Source organism: Marmota marmota, unplaced genomic scaffold (genome assembly GCF_001458135.2).
Source record: "Marmota marmota marmota unplaced genomic scaffold, marMar, whole genome shotgun sequence".
Lineage (NCBI taxonomy): Eukaryota > Metazoa > Chordata > Mammalia > Rodentia > Sciuridae > Marmota > Marmota marmota.
Genome location: NW_026000164.1, coordinates 2,771,538 through 2,787,552, shown reverse-complemented (window position 1 = coordinate 2,787,552; position 16,015 = coordinate 2,771,538). Strand labels below are relative to the sequence as shown.

The following is a 16,015-nucleotide window of genomic DNA, read 5'->3' as shown; positions in this document are numbered from 1 at the left end:
GCTCTGTAAATTACTCTGATAATGAGCTTTGCTGGCATGCATCCGCTCGCCCCCCCTGCCCCAGTGCCCCCCAGCCACACCCCTGCCCCCCGGGCCGCCCCCACGGACCCCCCCCCCCCGTGTGCGCCCCGCCCGGCTGGCCGGGTTGGCAGCCGCTCTCACAGCCACTTTCCCGCCTCATTGGCTCCCAAATGTATTTTAAATATCACTCTGCGCAGAGACAATTACTGAAAACGCTGAGCTCACACTGTTGATGGGCCCGGGCGGCCAGGCTCATTCCTCACCCACTGCCACTGCCGCGAGGTGCCCCCCAACCCTCTCCCCACCCAGGCAGACCCCTGCCTCCTTCCGCCTGCTCTCCCTCCTGGGAGTCCAGCTCTCCAGCCCCCAACATGTCTCTGACCTCCACTCCCACACAGCGGCCCTGCGGTGGCCTCCCATCCCACCAAGACACTGCAGCTCACCCTGCGGAGCCCTCCCATCCTGTCCTCTGGCCCCCAGTGCCAGCCGCTCTCCAGAGTGGACTCTCAGCCCTGGCAGGGCCTGTCTTTCTGAGGTCAGCAGAGACTAGCTGAATGAGGGGGCTGTTGGGGAGCAGAGGACAGATTGGGGACTGCTACCGGCCAAACACAGGCACTGCACCACCCTTCCCAGCATCCACGCTCACACTGTGCACCGGGGGAGTCTGCCCCTCGCCACCCCACTCCGCGAGGTCCACAGTCACACATTTCTAGTCCACCCAGAGCTGGGGAGAAGCAAGTCTGCAGAGGCCCCTAGAGCCAGTGGGGAGCTTGTGGCCTGAATGCCCTGGTTTGGGGTGTGCTCCTCCCTGACTTGGCCCCTGTTGGTTCACCAAAGCTGCGACAGGGCTGAGGCAGCATTGTATGGTACTCTCAGGGGCCGCACAACCTCCTCGCTGTGCAGGGTCCACCCCAGCAGCCTCCCCTTCTAGCTGGGCAGGGATTCCAAGTCCAGGACGCTCTGTGCTACTACCTCCACCACTGAGATTGTTCTGGAAGGGGGAGGGCTGTGAGGAGACAGGCTTGGAGCTTTTCCTGTCTCATACTTCTTTCTCTGCAGGATCTCCTGCCAGCCTGAGTGCAAGGCAGGCAGGTGGCATGGGGCTGAAGAGGCTGAGCAGAGGCAGGGGGCAGGGGATGGAGACACGAGTGGGACCACTGCCCTGGCCAGCCTGGCTCACCATGCCGATGAACTCCATCTCTGCAAGCCGGTCCTGCTGGGTGCGTTTCCTCTGCTGATGGCCTTTCCATACCTAGGGGTGGCGACATGAGGCACAACCCATGTTTCAGGGACAGGGCTCAGGCCTGGGAGGAGCAACAGCCTCTTTGGCAGAGGAGGTCAGGCTGGGGCCTGAGGCAGTGCTGGGAGGTGTGTCCTCCACAGGAATAGCCCCGAATGGTGTGGTTTCCAAGGCATCCCCTCCTCTTCCTCATCTTTACCCTAATCCGTGGGTTCTTTTGAGGTGTGGGTGAAGATCAGGCACCACCTCCTCCAGGGAGCCTTCCCCTCTGTCCCTTCTTAGAATTCCCGTAGCAGTTGGAATAAATACTTGGTTCCACCCAGGGACACAGGCACCAGTGCTGTGGGCATGAGGGAGCTCCCCTGCTAATCCCATTGTTTCTACCCTAGGGAACCAGTCCAGAGACAGAACATGACCTCTTCCAGGCCTAAGTACAGCACTGGCCCAGTGCCTTTTGTCAGTTGCCCGGCCACTGAGGACAGATGAGTGCTAGTGGATGGGAGGTGGGGTGAGAGGCAGAGGGAAGCCAGGCCAGCGCCCAGCCTGTGCCTTCTGTTCTCATAAGCACCTCATGAGCAGGGTCTGGCTCCTGCCTTTCTTTTCTGGCCTTGGTCCTCCTGCTCCTGTGACCAACACAGGACAGCCCACAATAATTGAATGCTTCACATATTTTTTGTTTTATTTGTGCACCAGGCAACACCAAGACCAGGATGCAATATTTCTGTACATCTGATGTGTGGCAACAGGGACTAAATGACTGGCACAGGGAGCAGGAGTCAGTCTCTGAGGACCATTCTCCTTCTCAAAAGATGTACTCCCTTGAGCCCTGCATTAAGGACCTCCTCTCCATACAGCCAGACACTGGTACAGCCCTGAACACACCAGGGCTCAGTTGGGATGCTCCACATACTGGGAAGTAACACAGACCTCTGTCCCCTCTGGGGGCAGACAAGCCTTCACAGAGTGGTCATTTGCTGTTGGTTTTCTTTTGTGTTTTGATAAGAAGGGTTTCTCCTTTCTAATAGTAAGCTAGGAGACAGAAATTTGTGGGGCACTGGGCATGAGGGAGAGCTTGCATCCTGGGTGGGATTTGAGAGAGAAAATGGACGAGGAGGTTGATTTGAAGGTGAAAGAAGACCCAGCCCCATGTCTCCGTGGGTTTGTGGAAGGAAAAGGTGGCAAGAAGCTTTGTGACCAGGCAGGGCCTCAGGAGAGCAGTGGCTGAAGGGACAGAGCAGTCCCTTCCTGCACTAGAATTTCCCTCGGGCCCCTACAGTCTCTGGTCCATCTGTGTTAAAAGCATTTTGGGGAATAGTGGGAGAGCCAGGTCCACAGTTTGGGGTACCCAAGGCTGACCTGGAGAGGTGTGGAGTGGTTGTCCAGAGAGGAGAGGCATGGCCACCTTGGGGAAAACTCAGGGTCGGCCTGGGCCTTCTGAGTTAACTGGGGTTAGGGTGTGGTTGTGCTATTTTGATGTTGAAATAAAGGTGGCCCCAGGAGGCACAGAGATTCAGGATGCTCAGGTCACATTAGTTGTCAATCTTGAATTTTTCCTATTTCCCCTCAACCTCAGTTGCCAGGAGGTACAGGATACATTTTAATATTTATTCTTAAAACTTTCTTAGAATGATAATTAATCAATTCTACTACTTTATATGGATCCCTCTTTTTTTTTTTTTTTTGGTGCTAGGGATTGAACCCAGGGATGATCAACCCATGAGCTACATTCCCAGTCTTTTTAATTTTTTATTTTGAGACAGAGTCTTACTAAGATGCCCAGGCCGGCCTTGAACTTGGAATCCTTTCCTGCCTTGGCCTCTCGAGTCACTGAAATTACTGGTGTGCCCCACTGTCATTAAAGTGATCGTTCTGTTTCTGGGTCTTCAATGGCATCCCACTCCAAATGCTTTGTAGGATAGAGATGTAGACTAAATAATAAGCAAACAAGACACATGCTTAATGTCTGATTAGGGTCCCTGGTTTAGGATCTAACCGTGGGGCAAGAGAATCCAGGCAGCTGCATTCTTGTGATCAACCAGTAGCTTGGCAGGCTTCCTGGAGGAGATGACTGCCCTGGCTCTCCTCCTGGGTACCCATGGTTACCTTCTGTATAATGACAGCACTCTGGTCCTGAGTGAACCTCTGATGCCCTTCCTCCCGAATCTTCCGATCCCGCTCCTCCTCTCTCTGGATCTCTCGCATGAAGGTGGCTCTGAGGCGGCCTTGCCTGGCTCGCTCAGAAGTTTGTATTAGAATTATGGCGTCAGTCCGGTTGATTCCTGTGAAGGTCTGGCCAGAGCAGGGGCAAAAGAGCAGGAGCACATGAGGGAGAGCTTGCATCCTGGGTGGGCAGCGAGAGACCAGCCTCCAAAGGAGGCACTAGGAGCATCTGGGTGCCCAAGTCCTGCCCTGGTTTGGGAAGATAAGGGAGCACTAGAGTAGCCTTGGAGGAGAAGGCCAAGGCGACTCTGAGCTGTGACTAGTCCAGGTAAGACCTCTATTCCAGGAGAGGGGTGGGGGTGCGTCTGGGAGGGTGTCTCCACCACTTGCCTCCGTGGGGTGCTCTGGCTCCATTCTGGACAGGATCTCAGCCAAGATCAGCTTGTGCTCCTTCATGGCCGCGGACTGCTCCAGCTGGAAGTATTTGGGGATTGGAACCTCCAAGTCTGCCTTTGGGGCAAGATGTGGGGAGGAGGGTCAGGAATCACAAGTCCAGGCCATTGGGCCAAACTGTTGCCATTCCAGCTGCTTAGCCATTCTCTGCAGTATTTGCCTCCCTCCTGGAGCTGGAGTGGGAAACTTCTAGGTTGTGGGTGAATTCCCCCCCAGGGTTGTCCCTTTCTTGCCCTGTCCCCATCTGGATAGAGTTGAATTCTGGAGGATCACAAATGTGCCTCAAAAGCAACTGGAAAGATAATATGCAGATTCCTATGTCCTCCCCAGACTCCCACAGCAGAATGGCAAGGCCTGGGGAATCTGCATTTTGTTCATGTCCACACCAACCAGTAGTTGGTTAAGGCAAGTTTCATATTGACCTTAGGGTAGGCTTGGAGGCCCTGCAGTAGCTTTCTACTCTAGGAAAGCCCTTCTAGAACTTTCCCATGTGCTCAGATCACCTGGGAGGAATGTGAAAAGGCAGGTGCAGATTTGGTGGCTCTGGGTGCTGGTGGACATTCTGCATTTCCAACCACCTCCAAGGCAATGTCCATGGACCACATTTTGAGAAGCCAGGCTCTAGAGGACTCTTCTCACCTATCCCCTGTAGTTCAAGGGTCTTCCCAGCTGCACTGGTGGGTGGGGCCTTATTCTCCGTGCATCCCCAGTTCCTGAAGCTCTTCTCCTGAGGCCAAGCCCATCCTCTGATCTGCCTGGCTTTCCTGTCTTTGCAGATGTCTCAACACCAGTGGTAGGTCAAGGCCAGCCCCCACCTCCCACCTAGCCTGAGGTGGCAGTGCACGCACTGGGGTCAGCTTGAGATCCTGTAGCACGCGGTCCAGGCAGTGGGTCTCACATAGGTCAACACGAACCAGCTCATCCTTGATCTCCAGCACACGACCCGCCACGCCATCCAGCAGCCGCCGCAGCAACCGGCGCTTCTGTGGCTGAACCATCTGGTCATAGATGGTGTCGAAACGGCGCAGCAGCCCCAGGTAGTACAGGTAGAACACTGAGAGTCTATGCTGGAAGGACTGCCGGTCCCGGTTGGGCACAGCTTCAAGCAGGGGCTGCTCTTGGTCCAGCAGCTCCTGCAGGGTCACATGGGAGGCCTCCCAGAGGCGCTGGTAAGTTCTGCAGAGAAGTCGGACATGCTGTGCTCTGAACCATGGAGAGTGGGCAAGGGATGCGGGGACCCAAGCTGTGAGTTTTGGAGGGATGTGAACTTGGGGTTCCAGAAGAAGTGATGTTCCTTAAGGTACCAAAGTGGACTTCAGAGAAGTGATTGGCTGGTAGGAGTAAGTAGGCACCCGCTTGGCTTAAAGAGGCATGGGTTTGGGGGGGCTCTAGGTCTCCAATAGCGTAACAAGGAGAGAAGTGTGGGTGTAGCTGTAGGAGTTGGGGGAGGAGGCAGCCTGTGGCCGGGCTCCTGTAAGGAAAAGGAAAGGGCACTTGGAGTTTAGGGAGTATGGATACCTCCAGATGAGGGCCCAGCCAATCGATGCAGCAGTGGTCTGGGATGATGGGTGGGGTGTAAGGGAGAGAGATGAGGGTAGAGAAGAGTCCTTTTTCCAGGCCAGAACCTGGTGCTGGAAGGAATAGTCCAAGGGAAGTCTGAAGACCAAAAGCTGTCCACTGGCAGAAGCAGCCAGGGAGCCATGCGAACGGCCAGGAGCCACGCAGGGCTGGCCAGCACCAGAGCCCTCCCTGCCCTGCCTCTCACAGCCAGCAGGGTGCTCTGCCCCTTGCTCTCCCCACCCTGCCAGCCTCCTTCTTCCCTCACTCACCCCTCAGACATAGTGCCCACTCCTCACACTGTTTTGAGCTGGCCGTGGAACTCAAAGAACCTCTGTGGTTTCCCTAAAGTCGGGGGCAGAACGGCCTAGTGTTAAGAGTTCTGACCCATTGTTGTGCCAATGTTCTAAGGCTGAGGGGAGGGATTGGGAGTGCAGGATTGGATGTCTCCCTAGGCGGACATCCCTGAGATGGCAGTGCTGAAGCGGGCAGGGGCAGAGGCTGCAGAAAGGATAGGGCAGTGTGGGGGATGACTGTGGCCACTTTTCTGGTGAGAATCAATGTCTCTACTTGAAGTCACCTGTAAGCTGTAAGCCTCTGGGTAAGTATCTGTCCTAAGGGTAAACGGACTCCTCACTTGGGAAAGTTTCTTTTCTTTAACTTCCTTCAGCCTCCTATTCTTTTAAAAGATTTTACTTTGGGGATGGAGTTTCACTATGTTGCCCAGGCTGTCCTCAAACTGCTAGGCTCAGACCGTCCTCCTGCCTCAGCCTCCCTAATTGCGGGGACCACTGGGGCATGCCACCAGGTCCAGCTCCTCAACCTCCACTCCATGCAACCTGACTTTACTCTTTTGGTGGGAGTGTTGGTGTTGGGAATCGAACCCAGGGCCATGTGCACGCTAAACACATGCTCCACCCTGCCTTTCCCCTTGTATATGACTGTCCTAGAAGCCTGTGTAATGGGTGGGGAAGAGGGCACTGGAGTGGGGCTCAGAGGCCCTGAAGTCCCCACTTTCCTCTGTGTGACAGCACAACCATGCCTCCCTCCCTGGGGCTGGCTGGGTTAAGAAGGTTCACGTGGCCTATGTGGAATTCTGTGCTAGGAGAGGGCAGGGGATGTGGGGGGCCCAAGCTGTGAGTGTTGGAGGACTATGAACTTGGGGTTCCAGAAGGAGTGATGTTTAGAAAGTTTAAAGAAAATGTAGAGGTGGAATTATTGGGCTATGAGCCTTAATCAATAAATTAATCCCCTGAGAGGGTTTAACTGGGTGGTGACTATAGGGAGGTATGGTGTGGCCGGAGGAGGCGGGCCCTTGGGGTGCGCCTTTGAGGTGTACATATTTTCAGTGGTGAGCACTTGTTCTCTCTCTCTCTCTCCTTCCTGTTGCCATGTCCTGAGCAGCTGTCCTCTGCCTTATACTTCTGCCATGTTGTTCTGCCTCACCTCCAGCTGTGAGGAATGGACCTGGCCAGCTATGGACTGAAACTGTGAGCCCCCAAATAAACTTTTTCTCCTCTAATTGTTTTGGCTACAGTGGTAAAGAAGCTGACCCAAACAGCAACTCGGTGTTGGGGCTCATTCGCAGCTACCCGTGGACGTTCCCCATTGCCATGAGCTCCAGGCTCAGGATGGCTTCTCTGGAAGCTCAAAGCATTCCGCCAGCAGCAGCCCCTCTGCTCAGGGGGAGCCATTCTTTTGCTCAGGGTTAAGTAGAGGCTTATGAATAAATAAATGAGGAGCAGGGCCAAAGAAAGTGGGGAGCAGGGGGCAGCGGGGAGGAGTTCTCATATTTGTTACTAGAGAATCTTGTTAACATGTAGATTCCATTTCAGAGCTGTGGGGCCCAAGAGCCTGAGCTCCCAACAAGTGCCAAGGTGACGTGGAAGCTGCTGGTCCATGATGCACACTTCTGTAGCAAGGTGTGAAGCAAGTGGTGGAGTGGGAACAGTGAGTTCAGGGCCATGATCTCCTGGGGCTGCCCTTTTCGAGTCCTGGGACCTGAATGTGGATCCTCAGTCCTCAGCTTGGGGAATCTTCTTGGGAGGCTTGAGTTGTGAGGAAAAAAACCTGTGGGGCATGTGGGGCCACAGCCAGCTGTCAGCTACCAGGACAAGGTAGCGCCTTTCAGTGCAATGAAGCTGAAGGCAACAACCTGAGGTGATCCAATCACCAAGGGAACATAAAGAAGGATTCTAGATCAGTCTAAGTCCCACCCCTTCACTCCAACCCCTCCATGTTTGGAGCGGAATGTGTAGGTCTTATGCCCATGGAAAAGGGCAGAGGCAGAATGAGAGGGAAAGCACGTGGTCAGAGGGTAAATGGGAAGGCCAGGGGTGGCTACAGCACTTTTTTTTTTTGATACCAGGAATTGAACCTAGGGGCACTTTTTTTGTGTTTATTTAGAGACAGGGTCTCGTTAAGTTACTGAGACTGGCCTTGAACTTGTAATCCTCCTGCCTCAGCCTCCCAAACAGGTGCCACTGCACCTGGCAGCTGCTACACTTTCTTAAAATTCTTCCGCAAGTTTCAAAATAAAATTGGAAGTTGGGTGCAATGGGGCATGCTTGTAATACCAGCAACCTGGGGGACTAAGGCAGAAAGGCTGCAAGTTAGAGGCCAGCTCTGGCAACTTAGCAAGACCCATCTTAAAAAAAAAGGAGGGGGGGTGGCTGGAGATGTAGCTCCGTGGGCAGACAACTCCTGGGTCCAATCACAGAAATAAAGAAATACAAGTGGATAAGAAAAGTTAGGAATCTCAAAAACATCCATTGATTTGTTCTGAAATTGAGGGGGAAGAAAATGTTAGGGGAAATAAAAACTCCAACTAATCTCAGCTGATTATTTAGAAGCTGGTCTGACCTTTGGTTCTGTATGTTGAACATGTAAGCCTAGCCCCTTGCCCAGCACAGTGGCTGCCACATACAGGGAACAACGAGAGTCGATGTAAGACAGATTCATAAAACCACAGCCTGGAAGTAACATACCAAGGAATTTCAGGCTCACAGCTGGAAACAGCAGCATAAACCCAAGACCTTTGTCCCAGCCCTGCTCCTGCTCTCCACCAATGAAAGCAGGTCTTAGGCTTACAAATCACTATCACCTGGTGCTCCAGGAATACATTTAGAAAGCAGATTTTAAGAAGTGTTAGGATTCCATCTGTGGTAGTGTCAAAGAGCAAGTTTACCCTTGCCCCAGACAACACTCTGGCTCCACACACCCACTTTTCAAGTCACCACAGTGCACAGGAACAGGTCACCCTTTATTTATGGCAGGCCCTGGTCACTTGGAGCTGGTGTACTTGGTGACAGCCTTGGTGCCCTCTGAGACAGCATGCTTGGCCAGCTCCCCAGGTAACAGCAGACGCACGGCTGTCTGGACTTCCCGGGAAGTCAGGGTTGTCCGGCCTGAGTACTGGGCCAGCCGGGCAGCTTCACCAGCCAGCCGCTCAAAAATATCGTTCACAAAGGAGTTCATGATGCTCATGGCCTTGGCAGAGATGCCGATATCCGGGTGCACCTGGAAAAGCAGCAAGACCATCTGTTAACCACAGCTGTGTGCACCACAGCCTTGGCCCAGCCCAACCTGGACCCTTAGAGTCCAGGGACAGGAACCTAGGTCTCCTCACTAGCATCTCCCTGGAGGCCACCAGACAGGGAAATCAAAACTGTTTTCTTTCTACTGCTACGGTCATGTGCCACGTAGTGAGCAACAGACTGCATATATAACAGTGGTCCCGTACCATCATATTGCCTAGTGACCATCATGGCCATCTTCTCTTGTACATGTACACTCTGACATTTGCATAAGAATGGAACTAGCTAATAATGCATTTCTCAGAATGTGGAATTTTTTTTCCCCTCCTTGATACCAGTGCTTAACCACTGAACTACATCCCCAGCCCTTTTTTATTATAAACAGCATCTTGCTGAATTACTTAGGGCCTTGCTAAGTTGCCAAGGCTGGGTTTGAACTCATGATCCCCCTGCCTCAGCCTCCAGAGCAGCTGGGATTACAGGTGTGTGCACCATGCCCAGCTTCGGAATGTGTTCTTGTTGTTAAATGACATGGCTGTATATACAACTTCAAAAAGAAAAAAGTTTCTCTAATGGCAGAGTAACTATTAAATTCCTTATAGAAGCATAAACAAGCATTTATACTTAACGAGTGGAATCAGTTACACATGCACCTTGTTTTCATCTAATGCATTTGCATAGATGAGCCATAGTGGGGTGGGTAAATCATGTTCATTGCCATTCCTCTTAATGGACATTTCAGGGTTTGTTTGCTATTAGATTGTGCTAGTAAATCTGCATCTTAGAACCCTGTATGAGAAATAATGAAGGTTAATTATTCCTGGTCAAATGGCTGGTGCCAAGTTACCCTCCAGTAAGCACACCTGCATGACTGTCACAGTGGCACCAGACCAGGAGGCAGACCTGTGATCTGGGCTGTGAATCACTATGACCTGGAATCAACCTCTGGGCCTTGTTTTCCTCTTGTCACAGAGCCTTTTGAACTAGCTGATCTCTAGTGAAACAAATGGTAGAGGCCTGAGTAGGTAGACCTGGTCAGGTGCAAAGTGGGAGAGAAGTGACTGCCCCCGCCTGCACCAGGCCAGTGGGGGAGACAGAATTAGAACGGGGCTCCTAACACCCAGCCACCCACTGTCACTGCTGCCTCTGGTCCCCACTGCTGGCAGGAAGTCTGCTGCTGTTCAAGGGTGGGTTAGCTCAAATCCCTTCTCTTCACATCCCATTCTTAGGGTTGCTGATGAGCTCAGAGCTGAGAAACAGTCAAGTTCAGTGAGCAGCAACAAGGAACCAACTCGTAGGTGTCCTCTGCTGGCAAGCCCAGGCCTGGTCCAACCCTTCCAGAAACTCCTGAGCCATGAAATGGGGTTAATCTTCAGGGATTAATAATACCACCTCTAGCAGGGTGGAGTGGCGCACGCCTGTAATCCCAAGAGGCTGAGGCAGAAGGGTGAGGGTTCAAAGCCAGCCTCAGGAACCACGAGACACTAAGCAATTCAGTGAGACCCTCTCTCTAAATGAAATACAAAATAAGCCTGGGGATGTGGCTCAGTGGTTGGTTGTCCCCGAGTTCAATCCCTGGTGGTAAAAAAAAAAAACAAAACCCACCACTCTTAGGGTATAGCCTGTCCTCTGCTGCTTCCCTTCTGGACCATCCATAGCAGTGCCTTCCCCACCCACGAGAACATCCCAGATCCCATGGTGCCAGTTCACTAACACTGTTAATGGGCTTCAGACTGGAGACAGGCTTCCACTCTGGGAACTAATCTACTAGAGGGGTAAGAATTTTAGACAGATTATGAACTCCCATGAATCAAATGTATGAAATATGATATGTCAAGAGCTTTGTAATGTTTTGAACAATAATTAAAAAAATTCAGACATTGACTCATAAAGAATAAAAAAAAAAAAGGAATTTTAGGCAGGTGGCAAGCCCCAGCTCAGACAGCACAGCCACCTGTTCCTCTTCCTGGCCCTGCTAAGCAGGCAGCAGCTTTGAGGTGAGGGCAGGGCACTTTGGATCTTCTATTCACACTGGCTTATGAATAGCCATTGATGCCCAAAGTGTTTATCAAGGCGCCGAGTCTGGGAATCCTGCTTTTTATGAATAAATGAAGGGCACCTGCAACTGGGTATTAGGGGCTACCAGGAAGGATGCTATGGGCTTGTCCAAAGCCAGGGGAGCCCAGGCTCTGCCACTCTCAGTCATGTGACTGTGTTACCCCAGTTAGGGACTTCAAGGTCTTCATCCATCAGCAACAAATCCTAAGCCCTTCAAAGAGCTAGTACTACCTGACCAGGCCTCTCCCAGGAACCCAGGTCATACTAATTGCCCCTCAGTCACAGGCTCCCTGTCTGTATTATGGTGTGTGCATTACCCTCAGCCTGACCCACCTAGTGTGCTTCAAGATCATTTCTGTCCAAGAGCCCTGCAGTCCTCTGGAAAGGGTGGGAGAATGCTTTAAATGTCTCCGACTACAGGTGCACAAGACACTGAGAGGTAGAGACCTGAGACCAACACCAGCCACCTCAGGAGGGGCACAGCCTGCCTGTGGCCACTTGTGCCAGTGCCAGCAAGAAACCAAGCCCCGCTTCCAGTCCAGCACTCTTTTGGGGCCCCTTTGCCAGTTCATCCCTAACCCACATTCTCGCTCCCCACGCTCACCTGCTTCAGCACCTTGTAGATATACATTGAATACGTCTCTTTGCGCCGGCTACGTTTTTTGGACTTTTTGTCCCCAGAGCTCCACCTCCTGCGGCCCCGGGGTTGTTGCTGCTGCTGCTGCTGCTGCTGTTGCTGCTGCTGCCGCCGACGCCGCCCAAGCTCTGCGCTCATCCTCCTGCTTCTCGCCAGCCCCCTCCCTTGCCTTGGGGCCACTTTTAAGAAGCCAACTGCGCTGCCAGGTGTGGCTGGGGGCAAGCACCTGGGATGGAAGGTGGGGGCAAGGCTCGGCTCCACCCTACCCAGAACACATTCTGGATCAATCTTGGGACTAATTACTCCCTCTTCAAGAAATCTCCCAATCTTCCCTGAGTGGGCTTATGCACTTGTTGAAGTTCACCGACTCCAGGCTAACCATCCACATTCACAGAGTACATTGGCGCCCGGCATGGCTCTGGGGTTTCAGGACCACAAGCTTCTTCCCCCCACAGAGCCCTCTGCTAGGCTGGAGAGACAAGGCTGGCTTGCATTCAATAATTAAGGAAGTGTGTGGATGTTAAGGAGGGCCAGAGCACCCAGGGGCACTTCATGGAATACATGGGGACCTAAAGCTGGTCTTGAAGGAGAGATTGATTTTTTTTTGGTGGTGCTGGGGATTGAACCCAGGGCCTTGTGCATGCAAAGCAGGCACTCTACCAACTGAGCTATATCCTCAGCCCATGAGGTTATGATTTTAGTTAGGAAGAATGGGGCAAAAAAAGTGAAAGTAGAATCTATGCAAGGCTTGCACTGCAGGCGGAAGCTGGGAGTTGGCCAGCTGGGCCTGTACTAGACACAGACAGTGGGAAGCAACCTAGGCTGTGAGTCCACGGAGGGCCTTTGGGACTAGGAGCTAGGGGTAGAGAAACAATGTGCCTTCTCTGAAAACAAATTATTTGGGGATGCAAGTGGAAGTTACCTGCAAAGATAAAGTTATTGTGAAATGGTGAGTTAGTCGTCTCACTTAACCCCTACATATGAACAAATATTTCAGGTTCTTGAATGCTGTGATTAAAGAAACCTGGAGCAGCATGAAAAGTATAGGTGTGGGGGGGGAGAGACAAGAGAGCCAAAGACCATCCCCACCTGCCAGCGCACGAGCACGGCAGTCCCCATCAACTACCGCAACTGCCAAAGTTTGCTTCAAGAGTACTGGGAAGGCAGTTCTGACTCCCAAATAAGGCAGTGCTAATTTTAGAAATATATAATTTGTGGACTTTCTAAGTATTCTTACAATTATCAAGATTGGCCTTTTTTTTTTTTTTTTGACAAACAGGCTGTCTGTACTACTACTATTCAGCTTCTACTTCTCCCAGTCCTGGGGTCCTCCTGTCCCATGGCACCTCAGGTGCCATGCCATACTTTGGAGATCAGGCAGCTCCTTGGTGGAAGGAGCAGCAGCTGGCTGACACCATGCTCCCCTGAACCCAGGCTCTGGGTGCTCAAGACAGATCAACTTGGCCATTTTGCTCTCAACCCTACTTAATGGCACAAGCGACCAGACCAGGCCCCTTAGAGGATGAGGAGCAGCATAGGCCTCTTGGTTTCTTACTGGTGTCTCCTGTGCCTAAGGGAGCCCTTGAACTTGATGACCATCTGAGAAGACCCTACTCATCTTTCAAGTTGAGCACTAAGCCAGTCTTTCTGGGCAGCTGCTCATGCAAAACCGCACCCCCTTTTGAATACTTCTGAGTCTCCTACTCAACAATTTAATCTCAATCACAATTTAACATCTGATTTATGTGCTTTCTATGTCTTGTTGGCTTTCCCTCTCGATTATGAGCTCCTTGGGGGTTTAGACACCATCTGGGAGTTTCTTCCCCCTTCTTAGATGCACTGTAACATGACAACTTGTGGCTGTGTCTGTTTTCCCACAGGAGGACTGCTGAGGTTCCAGAGGCAGAGTGACAAGCGCAGGACTAACACTGGCCACGCATATCCTAGGGGCATAAGGGCTCCAAGTTCAGAAGAACCACACAGGCTGCCAAGAGGCCTGGGCTGGATGTCAACCAGCCAGGGCTGATGAAAACGAAGGTGGACGAGTTAAGTTGACAGCACTTCCTGTATTGCTCCAGAACAGCAGCTGGAGATGCAAGCCCTTGGACATTTCTGAATCTTTCCCCCTGCACCAAACCAACAGGTCTGGATTTCAGAATCCACATTTTTAACAAGTGTCCCACATACTGTGGTGCAAGTGGCAGCAGGAGTCTCGGGTCACACTCTGAAAAACATACTCCAGCATGGTGCTTTTCAAATCAAGGCCCCTAGACCTGCAACTCAGCATCTGCATCACAGGGAACTTGTTAGAAATGTTAATTCTCAGTATCACCCAGACCTACTGTCAGAAACTTTCAATCTGTGATCTGATGAGCCCTCCAGGTGATTCAGAGTCATGTTAAGGTATGTGAACCATAGGCCTAAGAGTCCCAGTTCAAGGCAGAAGGGGGAGACACTCTTCATCTCCTACAGGATAATCTTCAGTCCCATCAAACTCTTGCTGAGGTGAATGCTGCTGCTGCAGGGAGGAGGGGGAGAAGGCCCCACAGACCTGGGAAGGAAGAGAGGGACCATGGGTTCCTCTTTCTTTATTGGACACTTTGTAGATGTCACTCAGGTCTAAAAGTTACACTGTTAAATAATTATTTAAAAATGGACCAGGACCAAGGCCCTGGTCCAGAGCTCCAAACCAGAAGCAAAAGGAACAGGGGTGGTGGGCTGGGGGTAATCCTCCAACATCACCAAAACCCAGAAAATGAGGCTCTTAAAACTCCTTCACACGCCAAATCCAGGGTATGGGTCCTTGGGCTAACCCTAGGGTACCTCTGGCTGCATCTCTCTTAGGGCAACATAACCAGCAACAGGCTAGAGGGAAGAGCCAGCCAAGTCCAGACATGGACAGATGTAACTGGAAGGAGGATGGGAAACGGACAGGTACTGTCCAGCTGTAGATACGGTAACAGTGCAGCGAAGGCAGGCTGAGATGGGGAGAGGCTGGGGGCAGTATTGCAGCAATGCGGGAGTGCAGCCCCAGGGTCCTGTCCTGAGTGGCTTGTCAGGCGACAGCTGGTAGTCCCCAGGTGGCGCTCCTGACCCAAGGGGGCCAAGGGCTCACACATTGTGGGTCCTCTTGGTGAGCTGGGGCTCCTCGTCTACCAGCTTGGACTTGAGGTGCTCCTTGTAGGCCAGGATGTCTCCAGGCCACTTGGTGATTGTCTGTTTCTCACAGACCCAGATTTCCTGTGCAACCTGGAAAGCAGATCCTGGATTGAACTGGGCAGCCGTTCTCCCACCCCGCCCCCCCGCAGCCCCAGAACCAATCAACGGGGTTCCAGGGAGAAAATGCCACACTCTCCCCTGAGGCCTCACCCAAACCCCATCCAACTGTTTCACTACCTATGTTCTTTGGGATGTCTGACCCTAGGGCACCGTAACCAGCAGGTTCTACAGCCTTCCAAGCTGGGAAGCATGGTTTCCCCTACTGTCAGATCTGTTCAGAGGCTTCACACTAAACTTCCTGTTCCACCCCATCTCTCCCAAAGATTCAGAACAATCAGCACCTTTCCCACGACTGGTGGCTGCCTTCTTCCTAATCTTGTAGTAGTAGATCAGTACTTTTGGACTGAAGAATCTTGGAACAGTAATAAAAATCTGACTCCCCACTCCATTTAGGCCAACATCCTCCCAAAGCCATGAGATCTGTTTCTCAGCAGCCAATCTATCCTGAGACCTTTCTGTGAATCCAGCAAACATCTTTAAGCACCCTACATGTGCCACAACTGCGCTCTACCCAGCCTTTCCTTAGAAGCTCTCTGCTGTGCCTCAGGCTGAGGCCAGGGCCTCACCTGCTGAATGAGTCTGAAGTCATGGCTGACTAGCATCATACCACCCTCAAACTCGTTGATGGCATCTGCCAAGGCATCAATAGTCTCAATGTCCAGGTGGTTGGTGGGCTCGTCCAGGAAGAGCATGTGGGGGTTCTGCCAGGCCAGCCAAGCCAGACACACTCGGCACTTCTGCCCATCTGACAGATTCCGGATTGGGCTCACCTGAGAGGAACCATAAAACATGACAGAGAGTTGCCCCCACCATGCAGCAGACTCCTCTCCTATCCCTCTCTCCCTAGCTCCTTTGTTACCATTACTGCTCTTTTGCAAAATGTAAGGCTCAGACAAGATTACACTGGGTGTGGTGAGAGATGCCTATATTCCTAGCAACTTGGGAGGCTGAGGTAGGAGGACTGCAAGTTCAAGGCCAATCTCAGCAACTTAGCAAGGCCCTAAACAATTTAGCAAGACTCTCTCATAAAAAAAAAAAAAAGGAAAGAAGATAAAGAAGAAGAAGAAGGAAGAT

The 16,015-nt window shown here is 52.1% G+C and overlaps 4 protein-coding genes across 6 annotated transcripts in view; all 4 read right to left on the bottom strand.

Moving 5' to 3' along the window:
* LOC125610360 (IQ and AAA domain-containing protein 1-like) overlaps positions 1-2,864 on the bottom strand; it is a 6,166-nt gene extending 3,302 nt beyond the window's left edge. For both annotated transcript variants that reach the window (XM_048786701.1, XM_048786700.1), the window contains exons 1-2: positions 1,461-2,864; positions 1,202-1,273 (exon numbers count right to left, since the gene is read on the bottom strand). In XM_048786701.1, coding sequence (XP_048642658.1) covers positions 1,202-1,219 — 18 coding nt within the window. In that variant the 5' untranslated portion in view covers positions 1,220-1,273; positions 1,461-2,864. The remainder of the gene's footprint in view (positions 1-1,201; positions 1,274-1,460) is intronic.
* Positions 2,865-4,563: 1,699 nt separating this feature from the next.
* Positions 4,564-5,714, bottom strand: LOC125611657 (IQ and AAA domain-containing protein 1-like). The gene is made up of 3 exons (XM_048786946.1): positions 5,704-5,714; positions 5,227-5,345; positions 4,564-5,141 (listed from the first exon to the last, which is right to left on the bottom strand). The coding sequence occupies exons 1-3, from the start codon at positions 5,712-5,714 to the stop codon at positions 4,564-4,566; spliced, it is 708 nt and encodes a 235-aa protein (XP_048642903.1).
* A 2,917-nt stretch (positions 5,715-8,631) lies between these two features.
* On the bottom strand, positions 8,632-14,073 carry LOC107148927 (histone H2B type 2-K1). Its single transcript, XM_015493659.2, has 2 exons — positions 11,630-14,073; positions 8,632-8,950 (listed from the first exon to the last, which is right to left on the bottom strand). The coding sequence occupies exons 1-2, from the start codon at positions 11,798-11,800 to the stop codon at positions 8,714-8,716; spliced, it is 408 nt and encodes a 135-aa protein (XP_015349145.2). The 5' UTR covers positions 11,801-14,073; the 3' UTR covers positions 8,632-8,713.
* A 141-nt stretch (positions 14,074-14,214) lies between these two features.
* Positions 14,215-16,015, bottom strand: part of Abcf2 (ATP binding cassette subfamily F member 2) — an 11,706-nt gene continuing 9,905 nt past the window's right edge. For both annotated transcript variants that reach the window (XM_015493657.2, XM_015493658.2), the window contains exons 14-15: positions 15,508-15,711; positions 14,215-14,911 (exon numbers count right to left, since the gene is read on the bottom strand). In XM_015493657.2, the coding sequence (XP_015349143.1) occupies positions 14,774-14,911; positions 15,508-15,711 (342 nt within the window). In that variant the 3' untranslated portion in view covers positions 14,215-14,773. The remainder of the gene's footprint in view (positions 14,912-15,507; positions 15,712-16,015) is intronic.